Genomic DNA, 22,253 nt, shown 5'->3' on the forward strand with positions numbered 1-22,253 from the left:
ATTGCCTTCAAATCCAGAAAGGTTGGGGAGGAAAGAGAAAATAAATAACAGAGTTAAGGGGCTCTCAGTCCTTGTAAGCTTTGTCTTTTCCAGTGCAAGTATGATTTCTATGCAATAGAAACAACCTAGGCTATAGTCACAGATGTTCTACGAAGCTACAGTGAACCAGAGTAAACTTGATGCCCCAGGGATTACTGTTCAGTAAAGAGAGGTATTTGTGCAACAGAGAGAAGGGAGGGAGGAAAGAAGATAAAGAAAGGGAGAGGAGCCTGGAGTCAATGCCATCGTGTCATTGTCTATAAAAGAGATGGCCAAAGTGTGTCGTGCTTTATACCAGGATGCTGAGCAATACATCCCAACACATCCACCAGGAGACAGGGAGGCTGTTTGTGCTTCTGCCTCCCAGCCCCCAGGAGCCAGAGTAGCCTAGAAACACCAAGAGTATTGGATCAAGCAGGAAGGGGCAAAGAGTTTTAGTACATTCTAACCACTGGTGCTCACATGACTACCAGTTGTGGTGACCTTCCAGGGCCAAGTCTGAAAACAAGGAAACAGAAGTGGGTGGAAGAAGTAAAAAATTCATTATTTATTTAGAGTATTCAAGGTGAGAACAAAAACCAAGACAATGAGAAGATGTACTTCCTGCATGTAACAATGTACCTGGCACAAACACTTGCATCAGCAAACACAAGTATAATTGAGATAGCATTTAAGTTTGCTTGACATAGAGCAGGCACTCTTTCTCCAGCTTTAACATTAATCCTCCATTTGCACTAGAGCCCTGGGTAGCAAGTGCCACTTTTAATCTGTTTTCCAGATAAAGGGAAGCAAAGACGATTAAGATGACTCACCTGGAGTCATGAGGGCTATGGACAGCTGGGATTGAACTCTGAAGGCTCTGGATCCTTACTATTCCCCAGTGGTACCCACTAAAGCTAAGGATGGGATCAGGTGTTGCAGCATGTTGAGAAAGGGACTGCAGATGGCTCAGCAGTAAAGAATAGTAAGGATCCCAGTTCAGTTCCCAGCACTCATATGGGTGGCATCATAATCACCAGTAACTCCAGCCCCATGGAATCTAATGCCCTCTTCTGAACTCTTTGGGCATCTACACCCATGTGCACATTCTCCCAAGTGTAGACAGGCATTAACACTTAAATACTTTTTGAGAAGTACTGAGAGCACCACAAGCATTCTTTTCACAGTTTTCACAGTTACAGCATCACTGAAAAGAAGCAAGTGGGTCAGAAAAGCTGGTAAGGAGTCAGTGTGACTTGCCCGAGAAATTCCAGCTTGATAAAAACAGAAAATTAGGCATAACTCAACTTCTAAAAAATCAAGAAAGTGACAAGCATAACTTAAAAAAAAATAGAAAGTTACAAAATTTGTTGCAGGAAACAAAAAGGCAGAATGGATCATGACAAGAATAGCATGGCCTTTTCTATCCTTTTCTATGTAGAAAACTACTTGTTGTTATCACTGGTATAGGGATGGGGAGTGTGAGTGTGTGTGTGTGTGTGTGTGGTTTGGGGAATGGGTCCCAGGGCCTCACGCATACAGTGAGCATGAACTTTCTTACTATGTTGTATCCCTTATCTCAACATTAAATAAGGTGAACAAAAAGATGTGAGTGTACCTTGAGTGTGTTAAAGTATAAGGTTTCCCCAGCTCAGTCAGCACTGGATAGAGCTTTGGAGGGTCACAAGCTGTACCATCTTCAGTCCCTCTGGGAGACCCACAAGCAAACACCACCAGTACTCCCTCACCCCAGAATTCCCCAACATACATATGCAACTGAAGATCAGCTTCCTTATCCTCCTCTGGCACTAAGGGGCAAAGGCAATCCAGTACAGATAGACTGGGGAGTCATTTTCCGTTCTGATCAAAAGAAAAGCTTCCACACACGGTTTGGCTTGCAAATTAAGGGAGTGGTGGATAGGTTTGTGCTGTATTTCTGCTGTTTGTTATTTTGTGAAAACTCACTTACTGCCCCAGTTACTCTAAGCCTCATCAGGAAATGAAGAGTGGGATGAAGAGGGGAATAGAGATGGGAGAGTTAGGTTAATTCAACTAAAACACTAGACGTGACCATAGTGTGAGTCACGAAGCCTGCCCAGTAACTCATAGGAAACTACACATACAAAAGGGTTGTTTTCAATATTTGTTTGTTTATTGAGAGATTCTCTCTCTCTCTCTCTCTCTCTCTCTCTCTCTCTCTCTCTCTGTGTGTGTGTGTGTGTGTGTGTGTGTGTGTGTGTGTGTGTGTGTGTGTGTAGGTAGGTCAGAAGACAACCCATGGAAATCAACTTTCTATCATACGGGTCCTAGAGGTCACACTCAGGTCATCATGTGTGGTGACCATCTCTTAGGTTCCAGAAAAGGGTTCTAAAGTTAATAAGAAATCAGAATGAAAGATGATAAAAGGTTTCCTTGTAAAAACTTTAAGACTTGAACCATAACTATGATGAATCAAATACTTATTAGTAAGCTAACCTGACACCCTTCTCAGGAAATTTGTTATTTTAAGAACAGAACTTGAACCAAGTACACACCCTTTTCAGTCACGTGGCAGCCCCCAAACTCAGGGAGGTTTACTTCCCTTATACCCTCTTCCACACCCACCTGCACATACATTTGCACACTTAAACACCTAAAATGGAAATGTGTTAGTAAAAGCAAACATTTCATGCATTTTCTTTCTTTCATTCATTCACCATTTACTAAACATTCTCTCTGAGCCATGGGTCCAGGAGTCAGGCAAACAGCTGCTCTGAAGCTTGCATTCTCCTGGGCAGCAGCCAATAAGCAAATATGGCTGACTTCAGTGAGCTGGGGCCTTGGTAGTAAAAACTTGCTAATAAAGAGCATGAGAAGAAGTCGTCTAGGAGATTCAGGAGGCAAAGAGGGTTTTGCCCCTGGATGCTGAGTGTGAGAAAGGGAAGAGTGTAACACCAGACAATGTGGGAAACCAGGAGGAGCTGCACTTCCCATCTTGACAGCAACACCCACCCTCAGCATGGCACCATCCACCCTTCACAGGGAGGGTTAGTACATTAGGAACACTGAGATAATTGTTAAAAAGACTAATTCCAAGGCCTACCTTAACCCCACCAATTCCTTCCCAACTCTATGAGAATACCAGGAATTGGTGCTTCAGCCTCTTCAAACTATACATGGTCAGAATGCTACACAGCTGAGTTTGGGCGGGCTGTAGGCAGAGAGTGCCAGGTTTAAATGAGCTCAAATTGTCATTTCAGTTTGGATAACTGCACAGGGTATCTCAGTGTTAGAGTTTTAAAAATCTCACTTCTTTTATTTTCCATATAATTTTTTTAAAGCTTTCTTGTATCCTTTATTGAAGGAAAAATGGGGGTGGGTATATATATGAAAACGAAAAGGACACTGGCAGAGTATTTGAGTCTTATCCTAATTAGGGGTTTTAATGAAAATAGAAAATTCTCCTCTGTACTTGTTTTGACCTATCCTTCAATCTTAGTTTTGTTTTTTGTTTTGTTTTGTTTGTTTTTCCAGAAAGGCCTAAGCACTTGTCTTCAGCCAGTGGATTACCCAATCCTCATAGAGGGCAGCCTCAGGAGAGAAGGTCCCATAGCGCACATCACAGAGGACACAGGTTTTCTGAAGCTATCCCATAGCAGATGGGCAGACTTATGCCTTTAACAATAAGAATCAGTTGGGTGGTGGTGGTGAAAGCCTTTAATCTCAGCACTTGAAACGCAGAGGCAGGAAGTTCTTTCTGAGTTGAGACCAGCCTGATCTACAGAGTGAGTTACAGGACAGGCTCCAAAAACTACACAGAGAAACCCTGTCTCGAAAAACCAAACCAAACCAACCAACCAAACAAACAAAAAACAAACAAACCAAAAAGAATAAGAATCAATGCTTTCATTGCATAGCAGATCCTCCTCCCCTAATTTCCTCACCGCCCAGAATAACAGACTACATAGGAATACCACATCCTCTTTTGTTAACAGCAGTGACATGCCTTCCCTTTCAGTTTCCATAGCCATTTTTTGTGTATCAACAGGGTGTGTGATGATGCTGGTGGCAAACTATCAGACTTTATTGTGGCAGCTTATGTCAGCTGTCAGGACACTAAGAAGCTCCCTTCCTATCTATCACCTTCTGAACAAGGGACAGTACCCATCAAAGAATCTCTGCACACAGGTGTCCTCACAGGCATGGGAGCTTCTATTCACAGACTGTCTTGGCAACCTGGAGGTTGCCACAAGTGTGAGGCTTTGGGGCCTAGAGAACCCTCTGAGTGCAGAGCCTGCTAGAATTACTCTAAAAGTTGACAGGCGTCCAGTGAGCAGAACACTTACATAACCCCATGAAAGCCAGGAGGAGAGGAATTCAGGCTTTGTCAAGATGAATGACTTCAAACAAAGAACAGGATCCCTCTACAGGGCAGTACACACAGGTGCCCTTCCTTCTAGTTCATATCATTGACTGAAATCATATTAGGGTTCTTACAGAAGAGCCTCAGCACCAAATCCCTTAGTCATCCTCACTGCCAGTCCTTCACAATACAGGCAATCTCTGGTCCCCACCAGCTGAAGCTTCTCTGGCAACTCCTCAGCTTACCTCAACCCTGAACTCCATTTCAACCTCTGTACCCACTTCTCCAGAATGTCCCCACACTCTCCCCTTCTCTTGCCTCAGACTTGGATCCCCAAGGCCTCCTTCAAGCATCCCCTCCTCCAGTAAAACTTTTCTGACTGAAACCACAAGCATAGCCCCTAACCCTGCTGCTATGTCTGCTTCTTACTCAGTGAGACACTACCCATTTCCAGTCTTCAAAACAAGAAGGCTAACAATCTAAAGTAAAGTCTGTTCTTAGAGAAGTGGCAGACTTGATGCACCTCAAGAAACCTCCCTCCATAGTTCCCTCAAAGAAAAGTTGGCTTGACAGCAAACTACTGTTTTCTTAGAGAAGGGATGCTCACACATCCCCAGTATTGCTGGTTTTATGAGCTATGAAAGTAGAGTAAAGCAAATGATACAAGGCCAGAACCCAGACATGCCTGATGCAGACATAATATGTTAAGAATCTAGAATTCTGAATTTGAAAAAAAAAAAAGTCTGTAGGTAGTCAAGCATGTTGGTGCATACCAACATCCCAGAACTCAGGAGATAAAGGCAGGTGGATCTCTGTGAGTTCCAGGCCAGCTTGGTCTACAGAGTTTCAGGACAGTTAGGCTATTATACAGAGAGACCCTGTCTCAAAAAACAAAACAACAACAACAACAAACAAAAAAAATCAAATAAATAAATGGATAGATAGATAGATAGATAGATAGATAGATAGATAGATAGATAGATAGATCATCTATAGGACTGGGAAGATGGCTCCATCAGGACAGTACTTACCTTGCAAGCATTAAGACTCAAGGTTGATTCCCAGAACCCATGTTTAAGAAAAACAAAACAGAGAGACAGTTCCCTAGGCTTCCCGGCCATCAGTCCAGACAAGTGGCAAGTTCTAGGCCAGTAAGAGACAGTTTCGATGGCACTCACAAGAAAGACACTCATTTACAGTTGTCCTCCACCCTCCACACAATTACAAATATGTGCACTTGCACACATGCACGTGTCCTAATGAAAGCAATACTAAGAAAGATTTTCTGGGCCTTTTAACAAAATCCTAATTCCTTGGATTAGCAAACTAAATGCTATACACTTAAACAGAAAGCTAAAGTTTATTTGGAATGGTATTTTCTACTCATAAAACAAGGTTCAAACAGTGTCTTTCCTTCAACTACGTAACAAAGCTTTGGGGGAGTTCATCCACCACCCGAAGCCATAGACTTTCCACTATACAGCTGGTTCTTGCCAGGTCTCAGTGACACTCATGTCACCAGCCACCCAGAATGAGTCCCACAGTTGCCAGATAAACCTCTGGGATGCCACTGTTTCCTTTAACATAAACAATAACAAATTACATGCTGCTATGCTTCAGACAGCTCACAGCATTTTTTTTAAGTGCTAGGCTTCTGCACACATCCACAATATTTTCAAAATAAAATTTAAAATATTTTTCTCTAAGACTTAAAAACTTCTAATTAGACATTCTCCCCCTGAATGTATTTTTCATAAGCATTCTGCCATTTAATATATCAATAGTTGGTTACATTTGGCAGCTGATGAATATCATGATTCATGCCCCTCCCGGGTTATGCCATTACCTTAGTTCACAACAGACATTTCCGTTGAAGTCCCTTCTAGGCTCTTAAACAGCCATGTTCAACCTTCAAAACTGTACCCAGATCTCTATTTGAGAACCACAACTGAGTTACAAAAGAAAAAAAAATCTCATGTTTTAAGTTTACAGTTTTGTACTGGGCAATATCCACAGCAAAGTCAGGTGCAGGCAACCCCATACAAATCTGCTTTTCTATAACTGTGGGTTCTTCTTGGTCCAGGAGAACACAGCCCCCAACAAAAGGCCATTCAGAGACACACCTGTGCAACAAAATCCCTTTGAGAAACCCTTTGATTCATTAACACTTGTAAATCTCTTACATAGAAAGAAGTCACACTGAAACTTTTGGAAACCGTTAGAAGAATCTGAAAGTATTAGAACAAAGAGAGGTCCATGCCTTTGCATTTACAGAAACCACTGCTCATCTGACTAAATCAGGCAGAAGGGATCAGGGAAAAATCTTTTTAATGAGTTCTTTTGTTTTTATTTTTTTTCTGTTTTCCATCTTGGTTGTTCATTCTCCATATATCCTCCACCAAACTTCCAATGCTTAAACCCTCTAAAAAAAAATCAGTAATGACTGTCACTATTTTCTTTTAAAGACTGGTGTAGGTGCTGAGAACGTCACATATATTCACATAAAAATCTGCCAATACATCTATGAGAACTCAAGAGACTTGGAGGTGAAATAAGTTGCCTTGATATAGTCAAATTTGACATCAATGCTCCTTCACTAATTATTACTTAATGCTCTTACACAAATCTTTCCTGCTGAAATATTTCTCCAAACAACATCCTGCAAATAAATAAATAAATAAATAAATAAATAAATAAATAAATAAATAAAATTGTCACAGCAGCCCCTAGAAGGTCCTCTCTGTTAGGTTAGTATGTTTTTATCAAGACATGGCTGGAAAAACTGAAAAGGTGAAATATAATGGAGAAGGCTGTCACCTCTGACCCTTTCCTCCTGGCAGAGATCAGTGAGCAGGCCCTGGAATAAGGGGGGGTAGGGGGTTGACCTAGGGCCAGTTTCCCTATCCATCAGTGTGGATGAAATGCTGTTCCCTCTGGACATTTCCCACATCCTTCCAGCTCTGGTCAGTGAGTCATACAATGAGGATAAGGCTCTAGGAGGTGAAGGCCACAGCTGCAGGGGGACCGGAACCAGAAAAAAATAGCAAACACAGGTGTCTACCATGTCCTTTCCCTGAGCTTTTCAGCATGTTTGCCTAAGCCTGCACAACTCACCATAGTCAAAGCCAGACAGCTTAGCCCTCCACCCTGTAATGCCTATGAAGCCTCCAAATGGCTCACCCTCTCTGAACTTGCAAACTGAAATATTTCATTACACTTGAGAGGAGAGCTGGCTAAAGTGGCTCGGTTCTTTCCCCACTCAATTTTTAGAACACATTAGAACACTCCAAAAACTCTCCTGCCAAGATTTCCTTGGCAAAGGAAATTTATCTCCTTAAACACAAGGAGGAAAAAAAAAAATCAGTTCAAGTCTTTTTGCTAAACTTTTCACCTATTCACATAGAAGAAAATCACAATGCTACTCTAAACTTTTCACCCACTCACTTAGGAGAAATCAATCACAATTCTTCATTTTGTTTTGGAAAAGGTCTCACTCTATAATCCAGAGTGGCCTACAATTCCCTATATAGCCTAGGCAGGGCTTCAACCTCTGGGATTACCATATGTGAGTGACAAGTCCAGTGTAGGAATTAAGACCTTGGCTAAAAATTCACTTACCCCTGCTACCCTCAGGGCAGGCAGCTATAACCACAGGAAAACAAAAGACATGTTTTCTAATGCAAAATGCTCCTTTGGCTTCTGCAACCCTGAAAGCACCCTAACTGGTCCTTGGAAGCTGAGATGACTAACCACCCCCCTCCGCTTCCCCCTCCCTCATCTGGTGCTGGGTATATAAGCCAGTCCTTCCCCCACCCCCCACCCCGAGTAAAATAAAGAAAGAGCCTTCTTAACATCAAGCAAGAGTCCTGTGTTATTAATATAGACATCTTCCCCAGAATTTTGGCTCCCCACTGTGCAGGCTCAGCAATTGAAGATCCCCACAAAGATTCTGAAAGGGAGGTAAGTGGATGGGGTTGTCCCTTGTGCCGGCCAGAACGTATTAGGGTAAATAGGTAAATAAATGAGAAAGAAAAAAGAGAGATGGGGAATTCACCTGGAAAGGTTTAATTAGAATTTCAATTAAAGGAACTTCTAAGAAGAACAGGAAATTGCAGTAAAGACAAAACCTCTCGAAGGCTTTTTAAAATCCATGTAACAGGGTAATAAAAGTGAGAAAGATGAGCTTAAGAGGCTATCCAAGAAGCCACTGGATGCCCCTGCAGATCAGAGATAGACCATATCTTCAGGTAAAGATGAAAGACCTGCAGAGGGCTTGCTTGGAAACCTCATGCCCCAACTCAGGAAAGGTGGCCTCCCCCAAATCACTCACGAGAAGCTGTCTTGATGAAAAAGCATGAGGTCTTTGATATTCCAGTGCAGTGGGGTCCACAGCCATACTCCACGTGGGGTAGAGGACTGGGAACCCTAGGTACAGGGTTCAGACAGCATTTATAGGGTTACAACAAAGCCAGCGCATCATAAACCAATCATCTCATAGCATCCAGTGTAGACCAATTAATTTGAACTATCCAAGCCCGAGCTTAGCCCAGGAAGTCTGCTTTCGCTAGGGCTTCTGGGTAGTGTGACAAGGCTCATTTCCTGTTCATTCACTCACAGGTGCTGTCGTAAACAGTCAAGAATGTGTTCTTTTGCCTACTCACTGCTAGGAGGCAGAGTCTAGGGAGAGTTAGGCTAAATTTTTCCATCCTTACAAAGACAGGTCTTTCATAAGGACCCTGGAGCATGGCCCAAGGAAAGGCGCCCTCCCTAAAGCTGCCACCATAGCTGTCTCAGAGCTGCACCAGGGCTTGGGGAAGCAAAGATGTGGCCCTGCTTCCGTACTAGATCAGCAGGAACTCAAGAGTTGCTACAATGGTGATTGCTTGCTTTTCAAACAGCTGCAGTCACAGATGAGTTGCAGTGGGCCAGACCAGGCCTAGAGAGGAAAGGCAGGATGGGACCTAGATGCCTGCAGCTTTAGGAGCTGCTGCCATGGCTAACACCCAGCCAAGAGTATGAAAAAATTAATGCAGCCTGTCAGAAAGTGTTTTAAGGCCTCATAAAGAGAGACAGACAGACAGACAGACAGACAGACAGAGAGAGAGAGAGAGGTGACACATATTGGGATTTGTTCAGATTTTGGATGTTCATAATTCAAGGTTTAGCTAACAGCTGCATTACAAGAGATTTCAATTAAAGATGTTCTATTCCAACAAACTAATCTTGGTCTAAAGAAAAGGAGAGCTGAAAGATGTATGTATGTTCTGTACGTATGGTGTGGCCACACATGTGAGTGTTTGAGTGTCTGAAGTGTGATTGTGAATATGTGAATCCCAACAATAGGTACTACTTGAATTGCTTGGGATAGAGAGAGAGAGAGAGAGAGAGAGAGAGAGAGAGAGAGAGAGAGAGAGAGACATCAGGTCACTGTCTTAATTAAAAGGGTTGGAGATCTGCATCTCCCCTGGCTGTCTTGCAGAGTGAAACAGCAAGAAATGGTCAAAGCCAGAATGGCCTGAGAGCCAGAGAAATCTATATGGATGCTTCAAAGGAGTTTAGCAGAGGAGAGAATACAGAAATCTCCCTACATTTTTGTGGTTAAAAAAGAAATTAAAAGAATGGGGGTTAATATTTGAGAAAAGCTATTGAGAAAAAGCCTCAGGGAACTGCAGCCCTGTTAGGTCCCACCTAAAAAAGGTGTCAGTGAAGATGCAAATGAAACCATGTCAGCTAATGAATGCTTTAGAAGTCAGAGTAGAAAAAGTTTTCAAAACTATTTGGGACTTCATCCTAAAGAAATTAGGCCTCAAAAATTAGAAATTAGAAAAAATAGCTTATGATCATTGAATGATTTTCAGGAGTTATTAAGAAATATTCCAATGGTTATGTCCTGTTTTAAAAGCACCTACTAGTGATTTGAAAACTTTAAGCGATATCCTAAAAGGAGATAGTGATCCCAATTCACCTAGACAGCTAACTGAAGAGAGCAGACAAGTTCTCCTACAATAGGAGAATGCAATCCAAAATCAACAGATATGCTATACTGACTATGCAAAACCATGGAAGGCTTATGTGCTTCCCACACAGAATAGTCTGACTTCTGTCTTAAGGCAAAGGGGACCATAGTTATGGTTGCACTTACTTGTTTCCCCAGCAAAATTGTTAAATCCTTATCTTGAAGCAGTAGCTTATGTGGTACAAAAATGCCATATGGAGTCTAGGAAATGTTTTGGCAGGAAACCAAATGTAACTCATGTTCCCTATACCAAGCAGCAAGTTGATTGGTTATTCCAAAACAGTGATTCATGGACAATTGCTTTTACTCAGTTTTTGGGAAAAATTGGTAATCAGTTTCTAGCTCATAGACAGTTGCAATTTGTGTTAATGCCCCTTTTGTATTCCCAAAATTGTAAGGCGTAATCCTGTTAAAAATGCTATGTTAGTTTTTAGTGATGGTTCTTTTAATGGAAAAGCAGCTTATGTTATTGATGAAAAGGAATATGTAGTACAGATAGATCCAGCTTCAGCTCAGATAGTTAAATTACGAGCTGTTGCAATAGTTTTACAGCTTCTAATGAATGATTCATTTAACTGATGGTCATTATGTTTTCAGAACTCTTCAAGTTATAGAGACGGTTTTATACATCGGAACTAGAAATAATCAGGTTAAATTACTGTTTGAACAAATTCAAAGTGCCATTCATCAAAGAAAGGCACAGTGCTTTCGGGGTCATTCAAACCTCGGACCACTGACTGAAGGTAATGAGTTAGCTGATAGACTGACAAAAATGGTCGCTTTATCTCAGGTAAAATTAGTTCAGCAGTCACACAGCTTTCATCATCAAAATAATTAATAGTTTAATAAAACAGTTTGATTTAACTAGAGAGACGCTGAGGGCCATTCAGGTTACTTCCAGCCCTATATCCTGGCTGGCCTCCCCACTAATTTGTGGGGATGAGATTTCTTACAAGAGATGGGAGTTGTCCTTACTACCCAAACCCTCACCCAAGGCACTCTGCCAAGAAACAAAGCTCTCTGGATGATGTGTAAAATGGGCTGGGACAACGGACGAGGGCTAGGTAAGCTGGAGCAAGGAGAAGTAGTCTATGGCCACTCTCCCATTAGACACCCGGGCTCCAGGATTTGGCCATTTTTAATGAGGGTCACTGTTGAGCTGCCAGCCCCCCATACCCATTACATGGATTTCTGACAATCCGGGACAGTGGCCCTTAACTGCAGAAAAACTTCTGGCGGCTTCCCAGCTAGTTCAAGAACAATTGGAGGCAGGACATGTGATCCCCTCCATCTCCCCCTGGAATTCCCCTTTATTTGTAATTAAAAAGACTTCAGGAAAATGGAGAACGCTCCAGGATTTGAGGGCCATTAAAGCAACAATGCAGCCTATGGGAACCCTTCAGCCCAGCTTGCCCTCACTTGTGGCTATTCCTAAAGATTGGCATCTAATTGTTATTGATTTTAAAGGATTGTTTCTTTTTCATTCCGCTGCACTCCCAAGATAGCCCCAGGTTTGCATTTAGCTTTCCTTCCATTAATTTTTGGGAATTGACCCTTCGGTTTCAATAGATGGTGCTCCCCCAGGTGATGGCTACAATATGCCAGACTTATGTGGCTGCCTGCCTGGATCCTATCAGGCATAAGTTTTCTGGTCTTTACATTAACCATTATATGGATTATATGGATGCCAGCAGAAGCTGGCAGCACCGGCTGAGGAGAGATGTCTTGAACGTTTGCTAAATTGCAGGAGCTCCTGGAGGCTCGTGGATTTATTTTGGCCCCAGAGAAGGTTCAAAAGAAACTTCCTTATAACTATCTAGGCCATCAAATACAACAGACAAGCCTTCGGCCTCAAAGGCTCCAAATTGATTGTTCAACTTTAAAAACTCTTCATGATTGGCAAAAGTTTTTGGGAGATGTTCAATGGATCCACCCCTCTCTTTCCATTAAAACAGGAGAGCTTAGACCACTTTATGATATTCTTCTGGGGGATCCAGTTCCGACCTCTCCCAGACAAATTACACCAGAGGCCACGGAGGCCACCCAATTGTTATTAAAAAGGATTGGAAAAGCCCATCTTTGCTGCCTAGATTATGAACAACCCCTTGTTGTGGTTGAACTTTCCCCCAGTTTTTCACCCACCGCTGTTTTTTGGCAAAATGGTCCTATATATTGGATTCATTTATCAGCCTCCCCTAAGTAGGTTGTCCCCTTATTATGATTTGATATTACAGTTGTTAATGGAAAGCGCATAAATTTAGCATCCAAACCTTTGGAAAGCCCCCTGATAAGATCATTCTCCCCTATGACAAGGAAGAGGTTGAGCATTTACAGGCCTCTCATGATGGATGGACACTCTTTATCACATCTACAGGAGCTAAATTTGATAACCACTACCCACATAGCCCCTTGCTGTCTTTCTTTAGGCAGCACCCTGTAATTTTTCCTAAGATTATAAAGGAACCCCCCCCCCTTCAAGCAGCATGCTCAGTGTTTACAGATAGCTCCTCTAAGGGTTTTACTGTAGTAGTTTCTAGTCAAATGTAAAAGAGGACACCTACAGGGCAAATGTCCACCCAGGCTGCCGAATTGGCTGTTTACATAATGGCTTTTCAGTTGTTTTATAAAGAACCTTTTAATCTATATACTGATAGCATTTATGTTGCTAATATTGTAAAGCCATTAGAAACTTCTCCATATGTCCTTCCCACCTTTCAAGTTCATTCTCTTCTAGTTAAGCTTCAACATCTTATCTGGCAGCCAATACACCCTGCATTTGTGGGGTACATACATGACCATATAGGCCTCCCAGGACCTCTTGCCCAGGGTAATCAACTTGCAGATTCTTTAACTCGGCCCCCAATAGTCATGTTCACAGAGAAGCAACACACTCGCCAGCTTCGTGAGCGGTATCACCTAAATGCAGTTAGTTTCATACTAACTGCTCCTTACCTGTTGCCACTCAGATTACTTCTCGATTGTGCCCTGATTGTGCCCCTTATCATAATTCCCCCAATGAGGGGGTGTATCCCCGGGCACTAAGGGCTAACAATCTTTGGCAAATGGATGCCACCCACCTGCCTCAAGCAGAAAAATTAAAATATATGCATGTTTCTGCGGATACATATTCTAAGGTGGTTTTTGTGTCTTTATACTCTGGAAAAAAAATAAAGATGTCATCTCTCATTGTTTACAGGCCTTTGCCTATATGGGTGTTCCTGATATCTTAAAAACAGATAATGGTGCTCTTCCGCCAGCCCTTGGCTAGAGGTAAATCTGGGCCCAATTCGGGTGGCCTCTCCCCTACACCCTCCCCCGGGAACTCCCTGGGTTGGCCCTGGATCCCCCTGCTCCTGTGTCCTGTCCCCATCGAGAGTGCTCTTGGAGCTACAGATATCAAAACTCTGACCCACATAAGCCCACCGGGGAAGTACCATAGAGAGAGGGAGAGACCCCACCAACACCTACTGGAAGAAGCTATGGGAAGATGAAAATACAAGAAAACACCTAACAACAGAAAGACAAGCTTGACACCACCAGAATCTAGGGAATCTACACCAACTAGACCGGAACACAACAAAAAAGCAGATGAAGCAGAAGGGAACGACTTAAAACTTATTGTCATAAAAATGATAGAGGCCCTCAAAGAAGATGTGAGGAAATCCCTTAAAGAAATAGAAGAAAAAACAAAAAAGTGGAAGAAATGAATAAATCTCTTAAGGAAAGTAAAGAAAGTACAGAAAGCCAAGAAAAAACAGGTTGCACAAAGACATAGAGACAGCTGACCTGAACAAGGAGGAGCTGACGGGCCCTCAGACTGATAGCTGGGAATCCAGCATGGGACTGACTCAGGCCCCCCTGAACATGGGTCTCAGCCAGAAGGACTGAGCAGTCTAAGGGACCTCAGACAGTGGAGCCAGGGTGTATCCCTGGTACACAAAAGAACCTTGCGAACACATCCCCCATGGAGGGATACTTCCTTAACCTAGAGACAGGAGAGAAGTCCTAGTCCCTACTTCAAATGACCTGACAGATCTAGATGACCCCACCTGGATGGCATTGTCCTACATGTGGAATTGGGGTGGGGGATGGGAGGGGAAGGTGGTCAAGGTGCATGTGAGGGGGCAGAGAGGGTAAAAGGGAGGAAGAGGGAACTGGGATCGACATGTAAAATAATAAATTAAATAAAAAAACAAAAACAAAAACAAAAAAAAACAGATAATGGCCCTGCATATGCTAGTCATTACTTGTGGCCTTCTGCAAGGAACATCACTATTAATCACTCATTTGACATCCCGCACAACTCTATGGGACAAGCCATTGTGGAACACACTCATGCCACCCTTAAACAATATTTTAATAAAATAAAAAAGGGGGAATATAGGACCTCCCCCAATTTTCAACCATCTACCATACTTTATATTTAAAATTTTTTGACTAGATAAAAATAACTTGTCTGCCATGGAGAGACATTGGAATAAACCCTCTCAAACATTGGGATGGGTCAGATGGAAAGACAATGGCAACTGCCCACCCCCTTATTAGCTAGGGTCTGAGGGGCTGTTTGTGTTTTTCCCCCAGGAACAGAGAAACCTATTTGGACATGTTCGCCCTGTGGATCCTGATCAGGAATCTAGTCCTTCTTTACTAGAACCTCTGACCCACAGATGGTTTGGGCCTTGGTGAGGAAAACACCCCCCCCCCCCCACACACACACCTTTCCTACCCCCAACTCCCCACCCCCAGTCTTAATACCAGTTAGTCAGGAGAGTTTCCCTCTCTCTTTTCCACCAATCATTCCCTGGGACTACTGGCTGCCAATGTGCTGCTGGAAACTTCATTACTAAGAAATTTGGCCTTCCTGACACAGGGGAGCCTTTGCTTCCAGAGAGTGCTTAATGTTTCTCAATTGCCCAATGGGTCATTCTCGGTGTCATGCATAGTTTTGAGTAATGCTTCCTGTGCTGATTTTCATTCCAATGCTAGTATGAGCAATTGCTTGGGACTTAGAGAGGTCCTATACCATAAACTTCCAGTGGGATCAGGAAAATGCTACTATATGGCCCCCTAGATCCAGGCCCTTATGCTGGAAGCTTCCCAAAAAATTATGACTTGCATAGGCCTTGCCTTGGGGACACTGTGCTCCACCTTTAATGGGTCCTTGGGGGAGGGAGAATCTCAATTGTTCTTCCAGAACCTGCTTCCTGAGCAACTGCTGGTCCCTAACGGACACCAGTGCCCTGGTAATTCAAGTTCCTGCCCTGCCCCCCATGGTGATGGAAGAAGGCCATGGGGGAGAAGAAATTAACCTCTACCACATGATGGGAGAAGTCATTCTGTATATACTGTATTATATTGTCTTTGTATTGTTTCACTGCTGAGGAAACAACAACTATTAAAACAAATGCTGTTGGGTCAATTCAATTTATATATATAAAAAATGCGTTGACTCCAAAATTTAAGTCTAAGGACAAGTTACTGAGGAAAAGGATTCTATTTTTGTTTCCACAGAAAATGATGTGGTTTGATCAAGCCAGACCCCATGAAACAGAGTCGCAGGTGACCCAACATTCAAAACAGTTGGGACATAGCAGCCTTGCAGACAACAGCCAGGAATTCTGCATCTTCTTAGGATCCCCATGACAGTGCCCTCTATCAGCAGGAAGTAGTTTGGAAAGAACGACGCCAAAATTCCCAAATATTGTTTATAAATATTTGTTTTCATTTAAATGGGGTTGGTTATAAATGGTTAATGACAACAACCAATCTCTTTTTAAAGGTAAAAAGGAAATTATGGTATAGATATGAATACTTTGTTTTGGAATGGATTTTCATTTACTGATACAATTTAAGGTCAATTTTGTGATATGTATATTTCTCTTGTTTAGGTATTGTGTTTATATAGCTCATTTAGAAATGTAATGTATAATTTAGTACAGATTATAGATTATAGCCCTATAATAGTCCCAAATTTATAGTGTTAGGTTTTCTAGATATATAGAGATGTATTTGAGATGGATAGGAATTCTTCAAACCTTTCAAAGACCTACAATATATGACATTTAAAATGGTTTAGGGTTTTTCTTGACAGTGAGACACAGATGCTCCGGCAACACCACCTATGTCAGAAAGGAAGATGGACATCGAAGAAGCACATTATGAAGTTTACTTCCAATATGGCAAGACTAACCATTTGGACAAGATACTGCTCTTGTCTGGACTGTTTGACTTTATGCTGTATAAACTGGAAATGCAGGACTCACAGAAAAGTGACTGCTGATTCAAGATGGACATTGCTACAGAGTTCTGCTTCATGGAAGAGTCTGCCAGACAGTCTGCAGGACAGAGAGAAAAGTGACTGACAAATTGCCAATACAAGAAGACAGGTTAAAGTTTCCTGCTTTGCTGAAGAGTCTGCCAGACACACTATGGCCTATGGGCTGAAGATGGAAGATTACAGAAGAACTTCAGGTGACTGACAAGGCAAGATGTCTCTGCCATTTCTAGAGTTTATATACTATCCTTCTGTGGTCTTTGAAGGAGTTGAAGACAGATAGTTATGGTTATAGTTTTCCTTGGTTAGGATTAAAGATAAGTTACATATAGGACTTTAGACTCACACATAAAAGATAGATGATAGAATATTTCTTTTAATCTTGTTAAATGTTAATGGACTAATTGTTAACTGTGCTTCTTACTTGATAACTGTTGTGTTATATATTTTGCTATGTTAAGGTTAAAACCCTTCTTTTTATTTAGACAGAAAAGAGGAGATGCTGGGAGATGTCATTCTGTATATATGTTTCTTATACTGGTTAATGAATAAAGTATTGTTGGCCAATAGGAAAGCAAGACATGTGGGACTAGGAGACAAGGAGGAAAGAGGAAGTAGTAAGGAGGAGTCAGGATGGGGAGAAGGGAGAGAACAGAACCGCCGGCCCCCACTCTCTGGTAAGACCACGTGGAAATACATAGAAATGGGTTACTAATTAAGACAGAGCTAGTCGATAAGAAACAAGTAACTGACCAACAACATTATATCAAATACAGAGTCTCAGTGCATTATTTGGGGCTGTGGCGGCGGTGGGACAAAACCAGTGGCAGGCGGAAAAATTATACTCCTTACAACCACCAAGAAGGTCTTTGATATTATTGCTGCCATCACTTCTGCCAATGCTGTGTCGGCGACTGGTGCCGCTGTTGCAGGGATTGCTGTCGCTCAGTCTGCCACCAATGCAGAAACTGTTAACCAGCTAGCAGACAGAATCAGTGAAGCTCTAGCTAAGCAGAATGCCCTGCCTGAATGCTCATATTCAGTATGGACTCCTTAAAGCAGCAAACTGCCTTACTTCAGGAACACGTTGGGGTATTATGGTTGGTGTAGCAGGCCTCCTGCTCACACTTTGTCATTCCTCTTATATCACCTTGTTTAAAATGCAAATGTCTCTGTAGTGGTCAACCACTTCAATGAGTACTTGGTGGGGCCTTGTCTTTTGTGAACTTTACCAATGTTTTGGCTCACCAGATAGTAGAGGTCAATAAGACCTAAATTACTCCTATTTCAGCAGAGGGCTGGTGGAATGCCATGGCCCAGATTGGAGGTTGGATACAGCTTTGAGGTGGCACATTGTCTCTAGGGGACTTGTGGCCGGTAGCAGCCTGGGCAGGGATTCTTGTGTTATGCAAGATCGGACAGTCCTTTTCACAAAAAGGAACTCAGTCTGGCCCATGGCTCTCCCAACAGTCATGAGGTCTGGTTACAGATGCTGCAGAAATGAGGGTTCCCCCATGACAGGCAACTTGTTGTAGGGAAACCTCCTGCCTAAGGTCCCCTGAGGACGGGTAAGGGGTGGCACCCTACATGACCTAAGCCAGTGTTCTCTCATAGAAAATAAAAAAGGGGGAATTGTAGGAATTAAGACCTTGGCTAAGAATTCACTTCCCCCTGCTACCCTCAGGAAAACAAAAGACATGTTTTCTAATGCAAAATGCTCCTTTGGTTTCCACAACCCTGAAAGCAACCCTGAAAGTGCCTTGGAACCTGGTCCTTGGAACCTGAGATGACTAACCGCCCCCCTCTGCTGTCCCCTCCCCCATCTGGTGCTGGAGTATATAAGCCAGTATCCAGAGTAAAATAAGGGAGAACCTTCTTAACATCAAGCAAGAGTCCTGTGTTACTAATCTCTATACCCTGCGCAGCATTTTGGTCCCCCGCTGTGCAGGTGTGGCACCTCGCTTGACAATTGTACCACATTTTAAAAATTGAACCTCAAACACCTGGTTTTCCAATGTACTTACCTTGATCATTAGAACTGACACGGTCCCCCACTCCTATCACATACCTCCCTCCACTCGGAAGGGGCACATGACCAGGCACTGGGTAATCTGGAAGGACTGCTGCTGCCAGAGGAGGGACAGGAACATTGGGTTCTGAGAGCTCTGGCCCTGCATTAGGGTAGGGCTGGGTGCTTCTGTTCCCAAGGTCTTCCTTGCCTAGAGTCAGGAAAGCTGCATTTGCCTCTGGAGGGGCCAGGGCCAAAGTCTTCACTGCGTCCTTGAAATCTAGGACCTCTACCTCTCCCACAGATGTCCCCTGTTTGTTCTGAGGGTTCAAGGAAACCAATTCTGTTGCCCGATAGGGTCGCCAGTCACCAGGGTGTGGCAAAGGAGAAGCCTGATCAGGATATGGAGACAAGGTCCTACTTTCCACAGGACCTGGATTGGCCTTTGAATTGAATGATACATCAATTCTGCTGTGGCCTTCCAAGGCCTTCCCTGGTCCAACTGGTGGGTATTCAAGGTCCTCTTCATTCTCATCATAGTAATCCAAATTGTCCTCAGAATAGCTCTCCAGGGCTGCGTCATGGCTGAAGGAGGGGTTGAGAGCAGCTGAAGAGTGCCGGGCAGTGGAAAGGTGGCCTCCAACTGTCGCTGGCCTGACATTGTCCAGGGGAACCCTGCTGCCGATATGAAAAGCCCATGCTCCAGGAATCCCCAGGTTGCTCCATCTAAGAACAAAGGAGATTATGACATATCTGCTCACCCTCCTCCACAATTCATTTTGAACCAAGACAAAGTCAGATTTTCCCTGATGTACGTCAAACAGAAGCAAACCTAGGCAAGTAACTAAAATATCATACTGGAATTTTAAATATAAACTGCCTTTTGTTTAGCATCATGCATACAACTCTAAACCATGTCATAAATCTGCTCTATAACCCAAAACCAAATATTTTATCTAAAGCCAGGCTATCTGAACACAAACAGGAAAAGCAAGAATCTTTTATGCTTTCTCTTCTTGAGTGAAAATTTAAAACATACCCCAAACCACTTAAGCCTAAACTTCTTCAACCACATAAACAAATCAATTCCTATATGTTTTGGTCTGGCCCAGCCTGTGCCAAGTACTTAACACTGTACTGTGTAAGTCTTCCCTGTATTCTGCAAGGTAGGGGTGGTAGCTATGCTCAATTTTACTGAGGAAATAGTAGCTTTAGAGAGGATAACTAATCTTAAATCAAACATCTAATAGCTGGCAGAGCCAGAGCAGTGCCTTTGTTTCAAACATCTGCATTAAATTACACTGCAAAACCAACACATAATGGACAAGAAGTTAAAAACACTACACTGTTATTCACAAGGACTAATCTATAGAGGAAAATGATACATGAGTATTTTTTAATGTCTGAGTCTAATGCTCAACACAGGTAAAATACAAATGTATTAATCAAAATGAGTCACAGTATCTGGAAACAGATACTCATTTTCTCCAGTATAGAGGACCATGAAACCCTCTCATTTATTTTTTGGTATCCTTGCCAGCTCATGGAGACATGGCAAAGAGGACAGCTATGTGTGAGACTCCTAACCCTAAGAGAAAGCTGGAGTTAATAAGGCTCTGGGAAGCTTGAACTAGCCAATTATACCAATCCAATGTTTGCACTAAATACTATGTGCAAATCCTCCCGTTCTACTGAATGTCCTTAAAGAATGAGGAGTAAGAGTGAATGGCTTATAGGAAAATTAAAAATTCACTGAACCATTCAAGACATCTTTGTTCTTTTGTGCAGGCATTCATCATTCTAGTCTAGATTTCTATAGCAGTAATGTTTAGTACATCTTGAAATTCTCTGTATTTCTGTGTCTTCTCAACCTGTGCTCAAGTGCACATGCATTGTTGTTGCTGTACAGGTTGTTCATTGCCAACTTGATGCAAATTTAGACACATCTGGGAAGAGGGGACTTAGATTAAGGAATTCCCTCAAGCACACTGGCTTGTAGGGAGGTTTGTGGGACATTTCCTTGGTTAGTGACTGATGGGGGAAGGGCAGTTCACTTGGGCCATATAAGAAAGCATGCTGAACAAGACATGGGATCCAAGCCAATAGTGATGTTTCTCCATAGTTTCTGCTTCAGTTCTGTCTCCCTGCAGGTTCCTGACCTGCCTGAGTTCCTGGCTTGGCTTCCCTCAATGCACTGTGACCCAGGATATATAAGCCAAATATACCCTTTCCTCCCCAAGTTGCTTTTGGTCAGGGTTTTATCACAGCAACAGAAAGCAGACAGCAGCAGCTGCTATAGTTCACTTAAATACAGAAAGCAAACTGCCATCCTTTCTGTGCTTTGCTATATTTACTTGCTACAGCTTCTCTTTCATGGTCTCATGTGGCTCAGGCTGGCCTTCAAACCATCATGTAGCAGAGGATAACCCTGAGCTTCTCTTCTTTCTGCGTACACCTCCCAAATACTGGGATACTAGGTGGGAGCCACTGTGCCAGTTTATGTGGTACTGAGGATCAAACCAGGGCTTTATGCCCACAAGGCAAGCACTCTACCAGCAAGGCTTCCTCCTGCCCTCACTTGGTAGGCTAATGGTAATCAATGTTGTAAATAAACAACACTAAAGAAGACAAAAGTCCAGGCTCGAAAAATGGCTCAGCTGGGAAACTTGCTTATCAACAAGAGCTGAGAGCCATACCCAGACTCCACATGGTGGAAGGGCAGCAAAACTCCCACAAACTACCCACTCACCTAGACTCACCCAATCCCTGCCCCTCCACACACACAAAGTGTAATTTTAAAAAAATCCTAAGAACCTTTGTTTATCCACACAACAGGGGTGCTACAGCTGGGAAGCCTATTAAATTTGGAAATGGAAAGCTATAAAAGCTTCAAGGAGTACAAAATATGGAAGAGGAAAGCTAAATAAATGCCTTCTAATGAGACATAAGTTAGTTTCCCAGTGCTTGATCTTACACTCTGAGGTCATTTGGAATGCTTCCTGATAGAAAGAACTTGTCTCCTAGAAAGAAAAACTGGATCGTAAAATAGATGGCCTTGCCTTCCTGCCCAAGTTCTTAGGAACATGTGAGAAAACCCACATTAAAGGTCTAGCACAGACCCTGTGGGCAACACTTAATAACCACTCTCTTCCCTTCCTGAATGTGCATATTTGAATATTCAGAGAAGCACTGAAAACATCAATAATGTATGGCATTATTCATTGAGAAGGAGATTCCAGAAGAGACAAGGGTCTCCTCTTTGAGATTCATAGCAGAGTCCCCAGAGAGAACCAGGACCATGGTTGTGACCTTCTTTAGATCACAAATGTTGTCCCCACAATGTTGGGCATATGTTACAATGTTTAAACCCACACACTGATAATATTGACAGACTCTGGAGGAAAGAGGTCTAGAAGGCAGTGTCCAGCACAAAAATGCTGAAGAGGAGGCAAACCCCATTCTGGAAGGGCAGGTAGCACTGTTGTCACTCAAAGAAGTCATAGGCAATTCTCATTTTAATTTCATGCTATTCTGTTGTTTGTATTTTGTTTCATTTTATTAAGCATGGAGTACAGCAAATCATTCTGGTCGTATC

The 22,253-nt window shown here is 42.7% G+C and overlaps 1 protein-coding gene across 2 annotated transcripts in view; it reads right to left on the minus strand.

The window, feature by feature from the left end:
• Nid2 (nidogen 2) overlaps nt 1-22,253 on the minus strand; it is a 78,504-nt gene that overhangs the window by 39,343 nt on the left and 16,908 nt on the right. For both annotated transcript variants that reach the window (XM_051174516.1, XM_051174515.1), the window contains exon 4: nt 18,675-19,384. In XM_051174516.1, coding sequence (XP_051030473.1) covers nt 18,675-19,384 — 710 coding nt within the window. The remainder of the gene's footprint in view (nt 1-18,674; nt 19,385-22,253) is intronic.

The sequence above is a fragment of the Phodopus roborovskii genome, unplaced genomic scaffold (genome assembly GCF_943737965.1).
Source record: "Phodopus roborovskii unplaced genomic scaffold, PHOROB, whole genome shotgun sequence".
Lineage (NCBI taxonomy): Eukaryota > Metazoa > Chordata > Mammalia > Rodentia > Cricetidae > Phodopus > Phodopus roborovskii.